This window comes from Balaenoptera borealis (genome assembly GCF_965194805.1).
Source record: "Balaenoptera borealis genome assembly, chromosome: 10".
NCBI lineage: Eukaryota > Metazoa > Chordata > Mammalia > Artiodactyla > Balaenopteridae > Balaenoptera > Balaenoptera borealis.
The window spans coordinates 64,224,800-64,242,594 of record NC_138874.1 but is presented as its reverse complement, the minus strand read 5'-3'; the positions used below and the strand labels follow the sequence as shown (position 1 = coordinate 64,242,594).

The 17,795-nt window shown below is 39.7% G+C and overlaps 1 protein-coding gene across 5 annotated transcripts in view; it reads left to right on the top strand.

The window, feature by feature from the left end:
* Positions 1–17,795, top strand: part of DYDC1 (DPY30 domain containing 1) — a 54,607-nt gene that overhangs the window by 7,445 nt on the left and 29,367 nt on the right. For 2 of the 5 annotated variants that reach the window (XM_082406793.1, XM_082406791.1), the window contains exons 4-6: positions 4,782–4,874; positions 8,268–8,324; positions 8,805–8,906. In XM_082406793.1, the coding sequence (XP_082262919.1) occupies positions 4,782–4,874; positions 8,268–8,324; positions 8,805–8,906 (252 nt within the window). The other 3 variants (XM_082406792.1, XM_082406794.1, XM_082406795.1) reach the window with 3 other exon arrangements.

The window sequence follows — 17,795 nt, the reverse complement described above, 5'->3', positions numbered from 1 at the left end:
TTTGGCTGTATTGGGTCTTCGTTTCTGTGCGACGGCTTTCTCTAGTTGCGGCAAGTGGGGGCCACTCTTCATCGTGGTGCGCGGGCCTTTCACTGTCGCTGCCTCTCTTGTTGTGGGCACAGGCTCCAGACGCACAGGCTCAGTAGTTGTGGCTCACGGGCCTAGTTACTCCGCGGCATGTGGGATCCTCCCAGACCAGAGCTCAAACCCGTGTCCCCTGCATTGGCAGGCAGATTCTCAACCACTGTGCCACCAGGGAAGCCCTATCACTTTTATCTTAGTGGGGATGATATAGGAATATGAAGAAATTACCTTAAACAGCCCTTTGTTAATGAATATTAATCACTGTTTATTATCTCTTTGTAAAAATGTATTATTTTTTTAAATGCGTTTAAAAATATAGTTTTAAAGTGCTCTTAATGGAATGAGCTTTTATTAGGTCGTTTATGGGGTGGCACTGGACTATAGTGAGAAATTATTTTCTAGCTGAGGTTGACAAACTCTTTCTGTAAAGGTGGATATTTTATGATTTTCAGGCCAAGAAGCAAAATTGAGGATATTATGTAGGGATTATGGTATACTATGTAGCTATAGCAAGAGAGAAAATAAATTTCTACAAATGTTTTATTGATGAAGTAAAAATTTTAAAAAATCAAATACAATTTTTTCTGCAGTGTAGGCTTATTATTGAGAAGAATTACATTCCCTTTTTAAAAAAAAAAATTAATTAATTTATTTATTTTTGGCCGTGTTGGGTCTTCATTTCTGTGCGTGGGTTTTCTCCAGTTGCGGCGAGCGGGGGCCACTCTTCATCGCGGTGCGCGGGCCTTTCACTGTCGCGGCCTCTCGTTGCGGAGCACAGGCTCCAGATGCGCAGGCTCAGTAGTTGTGGCTCTACATTCCCTTTTTAAAGATAACGTTTCACTTAGTTGGAGTTCAAAGATAATGTTCCCTATCATCAAAATGTATTGAAAATATGTATCTGTTAATGCTGATCTATAATGAGATTTTATGTATGTCATCTTTGAAAAATGTCTTTTCCCTCATAGGTCCTGCCAAATATTGATATCAGTCCATGTGCCTATAGTTTTGAGTGTATTCATCTCTTGGAAGGCACTCGTAGAATTCTATTAGATTTTCCTCTTGATATTTGTCTTTTAGCCACTACCTGGTAGATTAATCCCTTCCAGTTGAAGGTTGGTGAAAACTTCTCAGTTACACAGTTAAATGGATTTTGAAATGTGGGAATTTCCTTTGCACTTACGTCGAGGCCTAAAAACACTCTGGAACTATAGTTTGAGCTTGGAAAATGTATCTGTCACAAATTTGTGTGGGAATGGAAATCCCGTTTCTGAAAGCACTGGGAGTGTATAAAGCAGCTTGACATTGTGATTCAGAAAATTAGTTATTGCTGAAATGACTTTCCTGCAGTGTAAGTTTTACATATGAGTGCTGTTTTGCCTTATAGGCAACTTTTAGGTTAAATTGATTAAAAATCGTTATTAAGTCTGCAGCGGAAGCTAATTTCCAAAGCTATTTAATGTTTGATAATTGTAGTTGAAAATGGTCTTCTCATTAAGAAAAACGTCAGTCTTGTCCCTGAGCTCAAAAATTCACAATAAAACATTACCACTGTTGAGCCATGGAACTATGGGGTGGTAGGGCAAGTCAAGATATATTCAGCTTCTATTTCTGACAGAAATTCACAGAAATGATGCTTAAGTTCATAAGGGTAAATGAAGGTCACTGTTGACACCGTTACTGAACCAAACTCGGGTCTGCTCGCCCAACACACAGCAAAGCCAAATCTATTGACAGTGGGTTGTAGTGAAGGAAAGTACAGAGTTTATTGCAGGGTGCCAAGCAAGGAAGTGGGAGACAAGCCTCAGATCCACTCCAACTGAGTCTTTGAGTGAGGGGTTTTCTTAAAGGGGAAGAGCAAAGAGGCTAGGATTAATCTTGTGACGTTTCTGTGACATTTCTTTTCTTTTTTTTTAATTGAAGTATAGTTGATTTTGAACTCAACATTGACTCTTTTGGAAGTGAGGATGTCTCCAGTTTACAGTTCTCCGGCCAGGTGGTCCATGGCTTGGGGGGTCTGTTAGCTCATCTTGTCCTAGAGAAACAACCTGAGTTTGTACATTAATGATGATATCTATAATAGCAATTTTAGTACATTAACGATGCTATTGACAAGAGCAATTTTAGTCATCTGACTCTGGTTGATTAGTGTTCAGTTAGCACAGGATTGGGGTCAGAGGGGACAAGAAAGGGAATAAAGTTTTGGATAGAGAGATTAATCAGAAACTCAATAAGGGAACTCAGCTTTAGCGGGGACTCAGTTTCAACACTGCTGGCTCAATAACACATGATAGAGTCAAATATTTTCTGCAGAGTAGCTGCTGTTGAATCATAAAATGAGAACTCATAGGTTTTAAGCACTGTGTTTTCACCAACTTTGTAAATTTTGTCCAATTAAGCCTTTTTCTCTTCCATACACACTTTTATCACTGTTGGTTGTAACACATCTGAGCAGATGTCACATCTGGTTGTACTGAATTAATGTTCCTCAGCGTCTTTGAAGATGTTCTTGCCTGTAGTACTGTTCATGAAGACTGTTCACAGCAGTTGATTTTTCAGTCACTGCAAACTCAGCATTGACTCCTTTGATAAACAGCAACTAAGCAGTGTTGGGAGCATTTGTCTACTCATCAAGAGCCAAGGAAAACCACTCAAAACCATTCGCCTTGTCTTTTTTTAAAATTTATTTATTTTATTTATTTATTTTTGGCTGTGTTGGGTCTTTGTTGCTGGGCGTGGGCTTTCTCTAGTTGCGGCGATTGGGGGCTACTTTCCATTGCGGTGCACGGGCTTCTCATTGCGGTGGGTTCTCTTGTTGCGGAGCACAGGCTCTAGGCACGCGAGCTTCAGTAGTTGTGGCACGTGGGCTCAGTAGTTGTGGTACGCGGGCTCTAGAGCGCAGGCTCAGTAGTTGTGGCGCACGGACTTAGTTGCTCCGCGGCATGTGGGATCTTCCCAGAGCAGGGCTCGAACCCGTGTCCCCTGCATTGGCAGGAGGATTCTTAACCACTGCGCCACCAAGGAAGCCCTGCCTTGTCTTTAATTGACCATTCATTTTGCTCCCCGTGTAATCGACTCTTTGAGCAGCTGTTCTCACCAAAAGGATAATAATCTTAAGTTTATGTTTTTTCTGGACATTGAATTCTAACTTGTTTTAATTGAATCCCCAATGATAAATGTATTTCTTTGCTTGGCTAACAAAAGAGCCACTTGGGATCTTACTTTCGTCGCACCCTCCTTTTTTTTTAAAATTTTTATTTATTTATTTATTTATTTATGGCTGTGTTGGGTTTTCATTTCTGTGCGAGGGCTTTCTCTAGTTGTGGCAAGTGGGGGCCACTCTTCATCGTGGTGCACAGGCCTCTCATTATCGCGGCCTCTCTTGTTGCGGAGCACAGGCTCCAGACGCACAGGCTCAGTAATTATGGCTCACGGGCCTAGTTGCTCCGCGGCATGTGGGATCTTCCCAGACCAGGGCTCGAACCCGTGTCCCCTGCATTGGCAGGCAGATTCTTAACCACTGTGCCACCAGGGTAGCCCGCAGCCTCCTTTTCATTTTTAATTTTTGTGAAGAAATTCTGCTCTCATGAAATAATTCTGTTTTAAATTCCTTAATATTTCTGACCTTTGCATTCATGTGAGTTGAGAAGATTGTGATGAGTGCTTACTCTGGTAATGCTGATATTTACTGTATTCTTTTAGTACAGTATCGTTGCATGAGAAACACTGTCCTTTGCTGTTTAATTTGATAATAAAGTAACCCACACTTCACTGTGTCTTAAAAGGACAACATTCAAAATCCACTTCTTTTCTTGTTTTGTTATGATGGGTAATGCACTGATAAAAAAAAAAAAAAATAAAGTCCCGGTATAGTGGTACCGTGGCACTCCAAACGCTGTGAGTTATAATGGTGTCACTGAACTTGTGGTGTGCTGAGCAGCAGTGCAAGGCAGTGAGAGTACCACCTGTGGTCTCTGTTGCATATCCTCAGCTGTGCTGTCATGGGGCAGAAGCAGTCACAGTAAATAAGTGAGTGAGCGTGAGCATGGCAGTGTTTTAATAGAGCTTTATTTATAGACACGGACACTTGAATTTCATATAATTTTCATGTGCAATGAAATATTATTCTTTTGATATTATTCAACCATGAAAAATGTATAAAAACCATTCTTCACTCGTGGGCTGTACAAAAACAGGAGTTGGGTCAGGCTTGGCCCAAGGAATTTAGTCTACCGACCCCTATTCTCACGTGGCTAGAATATATGTTGAGTTGGGACCAAATATGTTGTTGATTATCTCTGGTTTCAGATAATATACTTAAAATGTTCTTATCTACTATTTTACCACCAAGGTTTGGCTATTTGAAGATCCATCTGTGCTTAAAGAGATTTTATCCAAAAAAAAAAAAAAATCACTGCAGTCTCATTTGTAGCTTCAGGAAGAACAGAGAAAACGACTTGATTTTGTACAAACAGTGCTTTTCTAAAATTAGCAATTAAGGAAGCTTCCTTTTTAATTTTATACTTCAGGAAATATTTGTAAAAGCTAAAGTACTGGGTGGCTGTGACCATTTATTTTTGTAAGTTTCTGAAATTTAGGTGGGCATAAACTTAATTATCCTGGGACACTTCAGAGTAATAGAGTGAATTCCTTGCAATTGATCTGACTCTAATATGACTTATTTATTTCTAAATATTCAGCAACAGCTGGCATTCCAGCTGGAGTTGGAAATGCAAGAAAAAGAGAGACAGAGAATAGAAGAACTGCAGAGAGCTCAAGAACAATTTGAGAAGGTAATTTGAAGTTTTATAAATGTTTGTTTTATTCAAAACCTCTGAGAATCCTCAAGCTGTTTCTTCCAGCTGTTATAGCAGGGGATTCATAGTCTAAAGACCTGCCAGGAAGGTCTAATGTTGCCAGGAAGCCCTGGTCAACATTTTAGTCACGAGATAGTTGTTCCTAATTATGGTAGCTGATACTGAAGGTGAAGTTCTTTGTAGTATTGGGGGTATTCTGATATCTGAGACAATAGTTTGTTTCTTTTCTTCATGTTAGATGTATTATCAACAATCCTTTACATTTAAAACTATGTTTTGGGGACTTTCCTGGTGGCACAGTGGTTAAGAATCCGCCTGCCAATGCAGGGGATGTGGGTTCGATCCCTGGTCCAGGAAGATCCCACATGCGGTGGAGCAACTAAGCCCATGCGCCGCAACTACTGAGCCTGCGCTCTAGAGCCCATGAGCCACACTGCTGAGCCCACACGCCGCAGCTGCTGAAGCCCACGCGCCTAGAGCCTGTGCTCCACAACAAGAGAAGCCACCACAATGAGAAGCCCGTGCACCGCAACGAAGAGTAACCCTTGCTTGCCGCAACTAAGGAAAGCCCGTGTGCAGCAACGAAGACCCAACGCAGCCAAAAATATATATATGTATGTATGTTTTTATTTGGATTTTTCATGTCTTTCTTTAAATAAACTATTCAGTAACTTATGTCAAAAAAGTCCATCTCCATTGACTGTGTCTGTGTTTTTTTTTAATAAGTTTATTTATTTTATTATTTTATTTTATTTTATTTTTTTGGCTGCGTTGGGTCTTCATGGCTGCGCGTGGGCTTTTCTCTGGTTGCGGTGCATGGGCTTCTCATTGCAGTGGCTTCTCTTGTTGGCGGAGCATGGGCTTCAGTAGTTGTGGCACTTGGACTCAGTAGTTGTGGTGCACGGGCTTAGTTGCTCCGCAGCATGTGGGATCTTGGACCAGGGCTCGAATCCCCTGCCTTGGCAGGCAGATTCTTAACCACTGCGCCACCAGGGAAGCCCCCAGACTGTGTCTGTCTTATGTCAAGCCTCCTGCTTGGCCAATGTTTCCTTGTGTCCGAAAAGTATGTGTCGTATAGACCAAGCTTCTGCATGACTGAGTTATACTTTTCAACTGGATATTTCATATTGTTTCTTATAGCTAGTATCTGTTACTCAAATGTTACTCCTCTATTTATTCCGTAATTAAAATTTTAAAAAGAAGCAGGTTTTGTAGAAGATGTTTATTAATGGCTTAGATGAAAGCATCATTATTTAAAGCAATTTTAAAAAGTAGGAAGGGTAAATTAAATTTTTTTAAAAGATGAGATTTAATTAATTAGTTAATTACTTTTTTAACTCTTGAGGTAAATTCAATTCTTCTCATCAATGTACTATGCTCATCATTCTATAATAAGAGATTAATCTATTAAGAATTGTTCTTTACAAAGTGAAATCACTTAGTCCTGTTGTAGCCCAAGTGTCGGAAAACTACTTTTGTGAGTCAAAAGGATGAGATTTTAAAAGGATAAATTCAAATCTCTGTACATAGTTTTTAAAAAAAATTTAATTAATTAATTAATTAATTTTATTTTTGGCTGTGTTGGGTCTTCGTTTCTGTGCGCGGGCTTTCTCTAGTTGCGGCGAGCGGGGGCCACTCTTCATCGCGGTGCACGGGCCTCTCACTGTCGCGGCCTCTCTTGTTGCGGAGCACGGGCTCCAGACGCACAGGCTCAGTAGTTGTGGCTCATGGGCTTTGTTGCTCCGCGGCATGTGGGATCTTCCCAGACCAGGGCACGAACCTGTGTCCCCATAGTTTTAAAAAACACCGATGCTGACCTATTTTTGTCTGAATATGATAGGACACATGGATACCCATGCATGCACACACACGTAAATGCATACCCCCTTCCTCTTCAGTTAAGATTCCGTGATCGCAAAAGAAAGAAGAACCGGAATACATCAAGAAGACGGTGATCAAAATAATAAGAGAATTGAAAATACTTTTTATTGAGATGCCTGATAGCTATATGTGAGTGCTGGGAAGTCTGTGATTTATAGAAGGGATTGGCTCCAGAGGGTCCCATTCATGTTACTCTGTGGCTATTACCAGACTGTGTGATCAGAGCCACAGTAACTTTAATAAGTCATATTCCTACTGGCTTATCACCCCTCTCTTCCCTGCAACATACTGCTGCTTGACCCCTTGCTGAGAGACAAATTCATCCATGTCTTTTCGTCCTCACCTTTTTATGGCTTCAGAGACGTAACTTAAACTATCATTTGCAAAAGGAAATTTATTGGAAGGATCCTGGGTTGAAGAAAGGGTTTTACAACTAAACTGTGAAGGGCTCTGGTTGAGTTGGGTCTTCCAGACCTTTGGGAGCAAGAGAATCAATGCTGCCAGGGCTCTTACCTCTGCTGTTGTCTCTCACTGTGGCCTGGTTTGCTGCACACGGGTGAGGATCACGGTCCTTAATAGTTCCTGGGTCTTGTAATGTGGCTCCTACTGTCTGAGAGGAATAGATTCCTTTCTCTTGGGTTTCAGTTAAGAAAAGAATCTTGGGGAAGGATTCTGACTGGCTTAGTTTGTGTCAAATATCCATCCCTTGGCTGGGGAACAGAGTCCTGTGAGAATATATGCTTTCCCACCAGAGCCATGTGGTTGTGGGATAAGACATGCCCAGGAGAAGGGAATGATCTTGAGAAAACCATATATGTACCATATATGTCCCCAATAATCAGGGTGACTGTATATGTGGTCACAAGGTCACTAATCTTTGAACAGCTGAAATGAATCAGCTCAGGAGCAGTTAGGTCAGCCTGCTGCCTTAGAATGAAAAGATAGAGGCCACAGCAAGGTTTGACTTGGTTAGCAGATTCTACGTTTTCACATTCAGAAAGCAGTCTCCCATGTGTTCAGAGCATTATAGAGGGCATTGTCCAGGTACTGTGGAGACGTGTCATGTATTGGATAGTGCCTTGGGCCAGATTAATTCCCTCAGAAATATTTGCTTCTTTTTTACTATGTATAAAATTCTACATAACTGTCAGTTCTTTCAAAATCTCGTATTCTAAGAGTTTATTAAAATTGTTATTTTGTCACTTTTCAAATTTGCTAGTAATTTGGCTTCAGGGTTAGTGAAATAGTTAGCCTTTTTCATTTTTTAAAAAGTTCTATTTAATTATAGACAAAACATCGTAGTCACCTCTTAATAGAGTATTAAATGAGACTGTATCTGCAGTTTTGTATTCACATTGCTCCTTTAAGAGGGACAGCATTTTTGCTGTTAAATTGATCATAATGTAAAAATAAAGTGCTTGAAAATTAAACATGGACTCAAAATGAAAATATATTCAAAGTATTTTTCTTCATTTTTATGTATTATAGGAGTTGAGAATGAGTATGGAAAATATAGCTAAGGGTGAAGATATTTCACATGGAGAGGTGAGAAGAAAAAGTTACTCTATGTTATGGGAAATGAATAAGTATCCTGGAATGTAAAGCTTAATTTTGATGCATTAATAGCTAAATTTTTAATAAGGAGATTATCAAAACTGATAGTCCAAGTACATAGTCTAGTAATAACAAGTCACAAATATGATGTGCTTTAAAGCAAAATCTCAAAGTGGGTAGAACTGGGAGATTTGGTTTGTTTTTGTACTTTTAAAAACCAGAATATTGTGAGATTATTGACCACATGATTACATGCAATGATATGTTTTAAATTTCCGATGTATTTTTTTAAACACGTTTTTGCGTTTATTCCTGGAATTCTCTTGTCATTAACAGGTATTGGTTCGTTCCATTAATTGACAATGTTGAATTTTGATGTTGTAATACAGAAGTGTCTTAGCAAAACTGAAAGCAAATTAATGTATTAATCTCAAAATCATTTGAAAGTGAAAATGAACTCTATGATTGTAGGATGGAACCGACTCAGGCAAAACACTAGCTGAAATTAGTGATCGATACGGAGCGCCGAACTTGAGCAGAGTGGAAGAACTTGATGAACCGATGCTATCTGATGTGAGTATCCTTAGGAAAGTGTTTTGTGAAAAGCAGATTTTTTTTTTTTTTTTAACTTTGGGAGAGCCTAGTGTATCTCAAGCCAAGGTTGGATGGCAAAATGGGCCTTTTGTTTCCTAGAAAGAAAACCAGTGTTCTGGGTGCTGACTTATCCCTAATTGGCCTTCCGCCCTTCTGTGCACTGTGCTACTGGCCCTGAGGGTGAGGGCGGGCACTTGTCTGGCTCCACACAAATGTGTGGGCACTGATGGGGAGGTCACTGGGCATTAATGTGGAGGGAGCAGTGTGCCCTCCTGTGCAGAGGGTGATGTGTATATTTGGAAATGAGCCTTTGAAAATTTCAAAATCTCTTCAAAATATGTATTCAGAATCGTGGTGAAATACATAATCTTTAAATTAAATTTTGGGGGGCCAACGTTTTGGTTCTCAGTAGCAAACTGTGGAGCCAAGTAAATATCCTAATGAGAGTGCATGCTTTTAAAGTATATAAGTCCATTTGCTTATTTAATAAACATATAGTGTTTCCTATGCACCGCGTAAATTGTGCCCGATGCTTTTATGACCGAAAACAGGTCCATCTTGACTTTGTCTAGGGCAGAAACAGACAACTGGACAAGCAATTGATAGTCATTGTTAGAGTGAGCAGGTAATATCTGGTCCAGAGCAGTATGCTTGGAGAGCGAGAGGAGGGGCTGTTGATAACTGAGGCCCATCAGCAGCTGTAACCCGGGACTGCCCTGGCAGAGGGCTGCACTGAGTCACCTGCATCAGTAGGCACTGACAAAGTGGGACAGCCACCCAGTTGAGGACCCTTGGTCAGGGAAGGCTTCCTGGAGGAAGTCAGCTTTGTCACTCAGTGGTGGGATGGGAGGCTGGGAAGGGGAGAAGAGAGAGTGGGAGACAGGGAGAGATCAGAGCTGAGGCAGTGGAGAGCAGGGGCCAGACCATGAAAGGACTTGTAATCTGTGCTTAGACGTTTATATTTTATCCTAAAGGTAGTGGAGGCCAACATGATCAGAACTGTGTTTTAGGAAGGCCATCTGGCTATAGCGTGTAGAAGAGAATGGAGTGATCGATTTGAGGAGACCCACCAGGAGGCTATTTGTAATCTACAGAGAGATGGCACTGATGGCTTGAAGTAGTGAGTGGTGTTTTTAAGAGCTGTTCAGAAAGTGGAGCTGGGAGAATTTGGTGCTAATCGGTCAGTGGATACATTTTTATTTAATGGCTGCTGTGTTTTGGTACCATGCAGGGAGCTAGAAAATACCAGTGAACAAAACAGATAGGGTTTTTGCCCTTTGGGGACCATGGGCCAGCGGGGAAGGTGGTCTGAGAGGACAGAGCAGGGAACCCTGACCTAGCCTGGGTGAGTCTTCTCCAGGAAATGACGTTTAAGGAATTAACCTGAGATGAACCCAGTGGATGGAGAGAGCAAGATGCTTTCAAGGAATGCAAATAGTCCAGTATTTCGGCTGAGTTGTATGGAGCTAGGAGAATGGTGTGATTTGAAGCTGGAGAAGTGGATAAAGGCCAGATCACACTGGGTTCTGTGTGTCCTCGTAAGGATTTTGGACTTACGTGCAGTGGGAGTCATTGAAAGCGTTTATGTAAGGATTAGATATGTGTTTTTAGAAGGTGGAGAGAGGATCTGAGTGGACAGGAATGGAAACAGGAGACCACTTAGGAGGTTATCACAGTCATCCAGATGCAAGATGACCAGGGCTAGGACCAGACAGCAGAGATGGGGACAGCTGAGTAGATTTGATATCAGCTGGGAAGATAAGGGAGAGAAAGAAATTAAGGATGAAGCCCAGATTTCTGCCTTGGGCAACTGGACTCTTCACCATTTTTGGAGCTTTACCATTCGTTAAGTTGAGGAACATATGAAGAGAAAGTAGGTTTTGTGAAAATGATGTCTTCAGTTGTGGACATGTTGATTTCAGGTCACTCTGAGGTATGCAGGTGAAAATGGCCAAAGACCCCTTGAAGTACGTTATGGGTCTGGAGGAAGGAGAGAGGTCCAGGCAGGAGAGATGTATTCAGCAGTCATCAGCATATATGCTAAGTGAATCTAGGAGAGTGAGTCAGGTTACCTGGCTCACATGAGAAATTTCAACATTTAAGGGATGCGTACAGGACCCCTGCAAGAAGGATACTGATAACAATAAGAGAGAATAGCAAGAGAAGTAGAAGAAAGGATGGGTTGATAAATACATTCAGAACACAGTTAAATTATTATTATATTGACTTTGGATTTTATTTGAAATAATCTGAAACTATCAAAAAGCTTCATTTACATAGTCACATAGAAGTTACCTAAGCTTTAATTTTCTGTGGCTTGTACATTTCACAGTTCTAGTTGTATTAAAGCATATTTACTTCTTGTTTTTAGGTTGCATTAAACATTGATCAAGATTTGTAGTATCAACCAACCAAAGAACAATAAATTTTTTCTTCTTCTTTCAAGTTTCAAAATAGAAGGTCCCCAATTGTCTTTTTTCCCTCCAAACCTGAACTCTGCTTTTCCTCCCTCTAAAGACAGCTTTATAAATGGGCTTCCAGAGTGGCCTTAAAATACTGTTTTGATTACTTGTATGACACCATTTTGATTACTTGTATGATGCCAGTGAGAGAACAGGAGAGAGTGTTTCCCAAAGCAACCAAAAGGGGCAAATGGGAGACGAGCTGAAAAGAATGTGTGCATCTATGTGAGAACAAGATTGCCAGAGTTGAAAGTTACTGGTTCTATGAGAAGTGAAAGAGGCTGCCACTGTGTAGAGCTCAGGAATCGTCAACATGCTTTAGATATGGTGGTTCCTCCTGGGAGTGCACTGCAAAGATTCCCCCAGTTTTCTGGGGAGTGATGCTTTGTAGTACCACTTTAATCCATGCTTATTGATGGGGCTGGGATGGGGAGGGATGCAAAGGTCCCAGGAACAGGGTAGCATTGTTTCTTCTGGAACAGTCACCGGGCAGAGGGCCTGTGCTGCTGTTGAAAGGAAGCCCTTAGTGGACACAGGCCATGCAAGGTGCTTCCTTCAGTGGATGCTGGGTGGTCTGTGGACTTGACTGCACTCTTGGCCTCCTGGAGGTTTCAGGTCTAACTTTGAGCTTTAGGGAGAACTGTGCTTCTTTTATAAAATTCTTCCAAACCTAAGTCTATGTTACGAGTCCTTTCTGTTCCTTAAGGAATGGTGGAAGCATAAATGCCAGGAAGAGGCTTCTTTAAAAAAAAAATTTCTGTTTTTGGTTATAACATACCTTTCCCGAGGCAGTGAGAACAGAACAGCCTAGTTGCTTAAATGGGAAAAGAAAAAGGGAAAAAATAATGGGAAAAATATCTATTTAATTAAAAGAAATGTTATATCAGTTCTGTACATTTTATAACAAGGTTTTTTTTTAAATTTTATAAATTTATTTATTTTTGGCTGCGTTGGGTCTTCATTGCTGCATGCGGGCTTTTCTCTAGTGTAGCGAGCAGGGGCTACTCTTCGTTGTGGTGGGCAGGCTTCTCATTGCGGTGGCTTCTCTTGTTGCGGAGCATGGGCTCTAGGCGCGCGGGCTCAGTAGTTGTGGCTCATGGGCTCTAGAGCACAGGCTCAGTAGTTGTGGCGCATGGGCTTAGTTGCTCCGCGACATGTGGGATCTTCCCGGACCAGGGCTCGAACACGTGTCCCCTGCATTGGCAGGCGGATTCTTAACCACTGCGCCGCCAGGGAAACCCAGTTCTGTACATTTTTTTTTAATACATCTTTATTGGAGTATAATTGCTTAACAATACCATGTTAGTTTCTGTTGCACAACAAAGTGAATCAGCCATATGCATACATACGTCCCCATATCCCCTCCCTCTTGAGCCTCCCTCCCATCCTCCCTATCCCACCCCTCTAGGTCACCGCAAAGGACCGAGCTGATCTTCCTGTGCTATGCTGCTGCTTCCCACCAGCCAACTATTTTACATTCAGTAGTGTATATACGTCGATGCTACTCTCACTTCGCCCCAGCTACGCCCTCACACCCCATGTCCTCAAGTCCATTCTCTATGTCTACATCTTTATTCCTGCCCTGCAAAGGTTCATCAGTACCTTTTTTTTTAAATTCCATATATATGCATTAGCATACGGTATTTGTTTTTCTCTTTCTGACTTACTTCACTCTGTATGACAGACTCTAGGTCCGTCCACCTCACTACAAATAATTTCGTTTCTTTTTATGGCTGAGTAATATTCCATTGTATATATGTGCCACATCTTCTTTATCCATTCATCTGTCGATGGACATTTAGGTTGGTTCCATGTCCTGGCTATTGTAAATAGTGCTGCAGTGAACATTGTAGTACATGACTCTTCTTGAATTATGGTTTTCTCAGGGTATATGCCCAGTAGTGGGATTGCTGGGCCGTATGGTAGTCCTATTTTTAGTTTTTTAAGGAACCTCCATACAGTTTTCCTTAGTGGTTGTATCAATTTACATCCCCACCAATAGCATAGGAGGTTTCCCTTTTCACCACACCCTTTCCAGCATTTATTGTTTCTAGCTTTTTTGATAATGACCATTCTGACCAGTGTGAGGTGATACCTCATTGTAGTTTTGATTTGCATTTCTCTAATAGTTAGTGATGTTGAGCATCTTTTCATGTGCCTCTTGGCCATCTGTATGTCTTCTTGGTGAAATGTCTATTTAGGTCTTCTGCCCATCTTTTTAACTGGATTGTTTGTTTTTTTGATATTGAGCTCCATGAGCTGTTTGTATATTTTAGAGATTAATCCTTTGTTGTTTCATTTGCAAATATTTTCTCCCATTCTGAGGGTTGTCTTTTTGTCTTGTTTATGGTTTCCTTTGCTGTGCAAAAGCTTTTAAGTTTAATTAAGTCCCATTTGTTTATTTTTGTTTTTATTTCCATTACTCTAGGAGGTGGGTCAAAAAAGGTCTTACTGTGGTTTATGTCAAAGAGTATTTTTCCTTTGTGTTCCTCCCAAGAGTTTTATAGTGTCTGGTCTTACATTTAGGTCTTTAATCCATTTTGAGTTTATTTTTGTGTATGGTGTTAGGTAGTGTTCTAATTTCTTTCTTTTACATGTAGCTGTCCAGTTTTCCCAACACAACTTATTGAAGAGGTTGTCTTTTCTCTGCTGTATGTTCTTGTTCCTTTGTCATAAATTAGGTGCCCATATGTGCGTGGGTTTATCTCTGGGCATTCTATCCTGTACTGTTGATCTATATTTCTGTTTTTGTGCCAGTACCATACTGTCTTGATTACTGTAGCTTTGTGGTATAGTTTGAAGTCGGGGAGCCTGATTCCTCCAACTCCGTTTTTCTTTCTCAAGATTGCTTTGACTGTTCGGTGTCTTTTGTGTTTCCATACGAATTGTAAGTTTTTTTGTTTTAGTTCTGTGAAAAATGCCATTGGTAGTTTGATAGGGATTGCATTGAATCTGTAGATTGCTTTGGGCAGTGTAGCCATTTTCACAATATTGATTCTTCCAATCCAAGAACATGGTATATTTCTCCATCTGTTTATGTCATCTTTGATTTCTTTCATCAGTGTTTTATACTTTTCTGAGTACCAGTCTTTTGCCTCCTTAGGCTGGTTTATTCCTAGGTATGTTATTCTTTTTGTTACAGTGGTATATGGGAGTGTTTCCTTAATTTCTCTTTCTGATTTTTCGTTGGTGTATAGGGATGCAAGAGATTTCTGTGCATTAATTTTGTATCCTGCAACCTTACCAAATTATTGATTAGTTCTAGTAGTTTTCTGGTGGCATCTTTAAGATTTTCTATGTATAGTATCATGTCATCAGGAAATAGTGGCGGTTTTACTTCTTTCCAGTTTGTATTCCTTTTATTTCTTTTTCTTCTCTGATTGCCGTGGCTAGGACTTCCAAAACTATGTTGAATAAGAGTGGCAAGAGTGGACATCCTTGTCTTGTTCCTGATCCTAGTGGAAATGCTTTCAGTTTTTCACCATTGAGTATGATGCTTGCTGTGGGTTTGTCATATATGGCCTTTATTATGTTGAGGCAGTTTCCCTCTATGCCCATTTTCTGGAGAGTTTTTATCATAAATGGGTGTTGAATTTTGTCAAAAGCTTTTTTCTGCATCTATTGAGATGATCATATGGTTTTTATTCCTTAATTTGTTAATATGGTGTATCACATTGATTGATTTGCATATATTGAAGAATCCTTGCATCCCTGGGATAAATCCCACTTGATCATGGTGTATGATCCTTTCAGTGTGCTGTTGGATTCTGTTTGCTAGTGTTTTGTTCAGGATTTTTGCCTCTATGTTCATCAGTGAAATCGGTCTATAATTTTCTTTTTTTTGTTATATCTTTTTCTGGTTTTGGTATCAGGGTGATAGTGACTTCATAGAATGAATTTGGGAGTGTTTCTCCCTCTGCAATTTTTTGGAAGAGTTTGAGAAGGATGGGTGTTAGCTATTCTCTAAATGTTTGATAGAATTCGCCTGAAGCCATCTGGTCCTGGACTTTTGTTTGTTAGGAGATTTTTAATTACGGTTTCAATTTCATTACTTGTGATAGGTCTGTTTATATTTTCTAATTCTTCCTGGTTCAGTCTTGGAAAGTTGTACCTTTCCAAGAATTTGTCCATTTCTTCATGGTTGTCCATTTTATTGGCGTATAGTTGTTTGTAGTAGTCTCTTATAATCCTTTGTATTTCTGCAGTGTCAGTTGTGAGTTCTCCTTTTTCATTTGCGTCCTCTCCCATTTTTTCTTGATGAGTCTGGCTAAGGGTTTATCAGTTTTGTTTATCTTCTCAAAGAACCAGCTTTTAGTTTTATTGATCTTGGCTATTGTTTTCTTCGTTTCTGTTTCATTTATTTCTGCTCTGATCTTTATGATTTCTTTCCTTCTACTGACTTTGGGTTTTTTTTGTTCTTCTTTCTCTAGTTGTTTTAAGTGTAGGGTTAGATTTTTTATTTGAAATTTTTCTTGTTTCTTGAGGTGAGATTGAATTGCTCTAAACTTCTCTCTTAGAACTGCTTTTGTTGCGTCCCATAGGTTTTGGGTCGTCGTGTTTTCATTGTCATTTGTTTCTATGTAGTTTTTTATTTCTTCTTTGACTTCTTCAGTGATGTCTTGGTTATTTAGTAGCACACTATTTAGCCTCCACGTATTTGTGTTTTTTACAGTTTTTTTTCCTGTAATTGATTTCCAATCTCATAGCGTTGTGGTCAGAAAGGATGCTTGATACGATTTCAATTTTCTTAAATTTTCCGAGGCTTGATTTGTGACCCAAGATGTGATCTCTCCTGGAGAATGTTCCATGTGCACTTGAGAAGACAGTGTATTCTGCCACTTTTGGGTGGAATATTCTATAAATATCAATTAAATCTATCTGGTCTACTGTGTCATTTAAAGCTTGTGTTTCCTTATTTATTTTCTGTTTGGATGATCTGTCCATTGGTGTAAGTGGGATGTTAAAGTCCCCTACTATTATTGTGTTACTGTCAATATCTCCTTTCATGGTTGTTAGCATTTGCCCTATGTATTGAGGTGCTCCTATGTTGGGTGCATAAATATTTATAATTGTTATATCTTCTTCTTGGATTGATCCTTTGATCATTATGTAGTGTCCCTCCTTATCTCTTGTAACTGTCTTTATTTTAAAGTCTATTTTATCTGATATGAGTATTGCTACTCCAGCTTTCTTTTGATTTCCATTTGCATGGAATGTCTTTTTCCATTCCTTCACTTTCAGTCTGTATATGTCCCTAGGTCTGAAGTGGGTCTCTTGTAGACAGCATATATATGGGTCTTGTTTTTGTATCCATTCAACCAGTCTGTGTCTTTTGGTTGGGGCATTTAATCCATTTACATTCAAGGTTATTATCAATATGTATGTTTCTTTTACCATTTTCTTAATTGTTTTGGGGTTTTTATTGTGGGTCTTTTTCTTCTCTTGTGTTTCCTGCTTAGAGAACTTTCTTTAGTATTTGTTGTAAAGCTGGTTTGGTGGTGCTGAATTCTCTTAGCTTCTGTTTGTCTGAAAAGCTTTTGACTTCTCCATCGAATCTGAATGAGATCCTTGCTCGGTAGAGTAATCTTGGCTGTAGGTTCTTCTCTTTCATCACTTTAAGTATATCCTGCCACTCCCTTCTGGCCTGCAGAGTTTCCACTGAAAAATCAGCTGATAACCTTATGGGGATTCCTTTGTATGTTATTTGTTTCTCCCTTGCTGCTTTTAATATTTTTTCTTTGAATTTAATTTTTGTTAGTTTGATTAATATGTGTCTTGGTGTGTTTTTCCTAGGGTTTATCCTGTATGGGACTCTCTGTGCTTCCTGGACTTGGGTGACTATTTCCTTTCCCATATTAGGGAAGATTTCGACTATAATCTCTTCAAATATTTTCTCAGACCCTTTCTTTTTCTCTTCTTCTTCTGGGACCCCTTAATTCAAATGTTGGTGCGTTTAGTGTTGTCCCAGAGGTCTCTGAGATTGTCTTCAATTCTTTTCATTCTTTTTTCTTTATTCTGCTCCTTGGCAGTTATTTCCACCATTTTGTCTTCCAACTCATTTATTCGTTCTTCTGCCTCCGTTATTCTGTTATTGAGTCCTTCTAGTGTATTTTTCATTTCAGTTATTGTATTGTTCATCTCTGTTTATTTGTTCTTTAGTTCTTCTAGATCTTTGTTAAGATTTCTTGTATTGATTGTCTAGATTTCTTGTATTTTCTCAATCCGTGCTTCCATGCTATTTCCGAGATTCTGGATCATCTTTACTGTCATTACTCTGAATTCTTTTTCAGGTAGATTGTCTATTTCCTCTTCATTTATTTCGTCTTGTAGGTTTTTACCTTGCTCCTTCATCTGTGACATTTTGTTTTGCCATCTCATTTTTTTTTTTTTATGAGTGGGGTTGTGT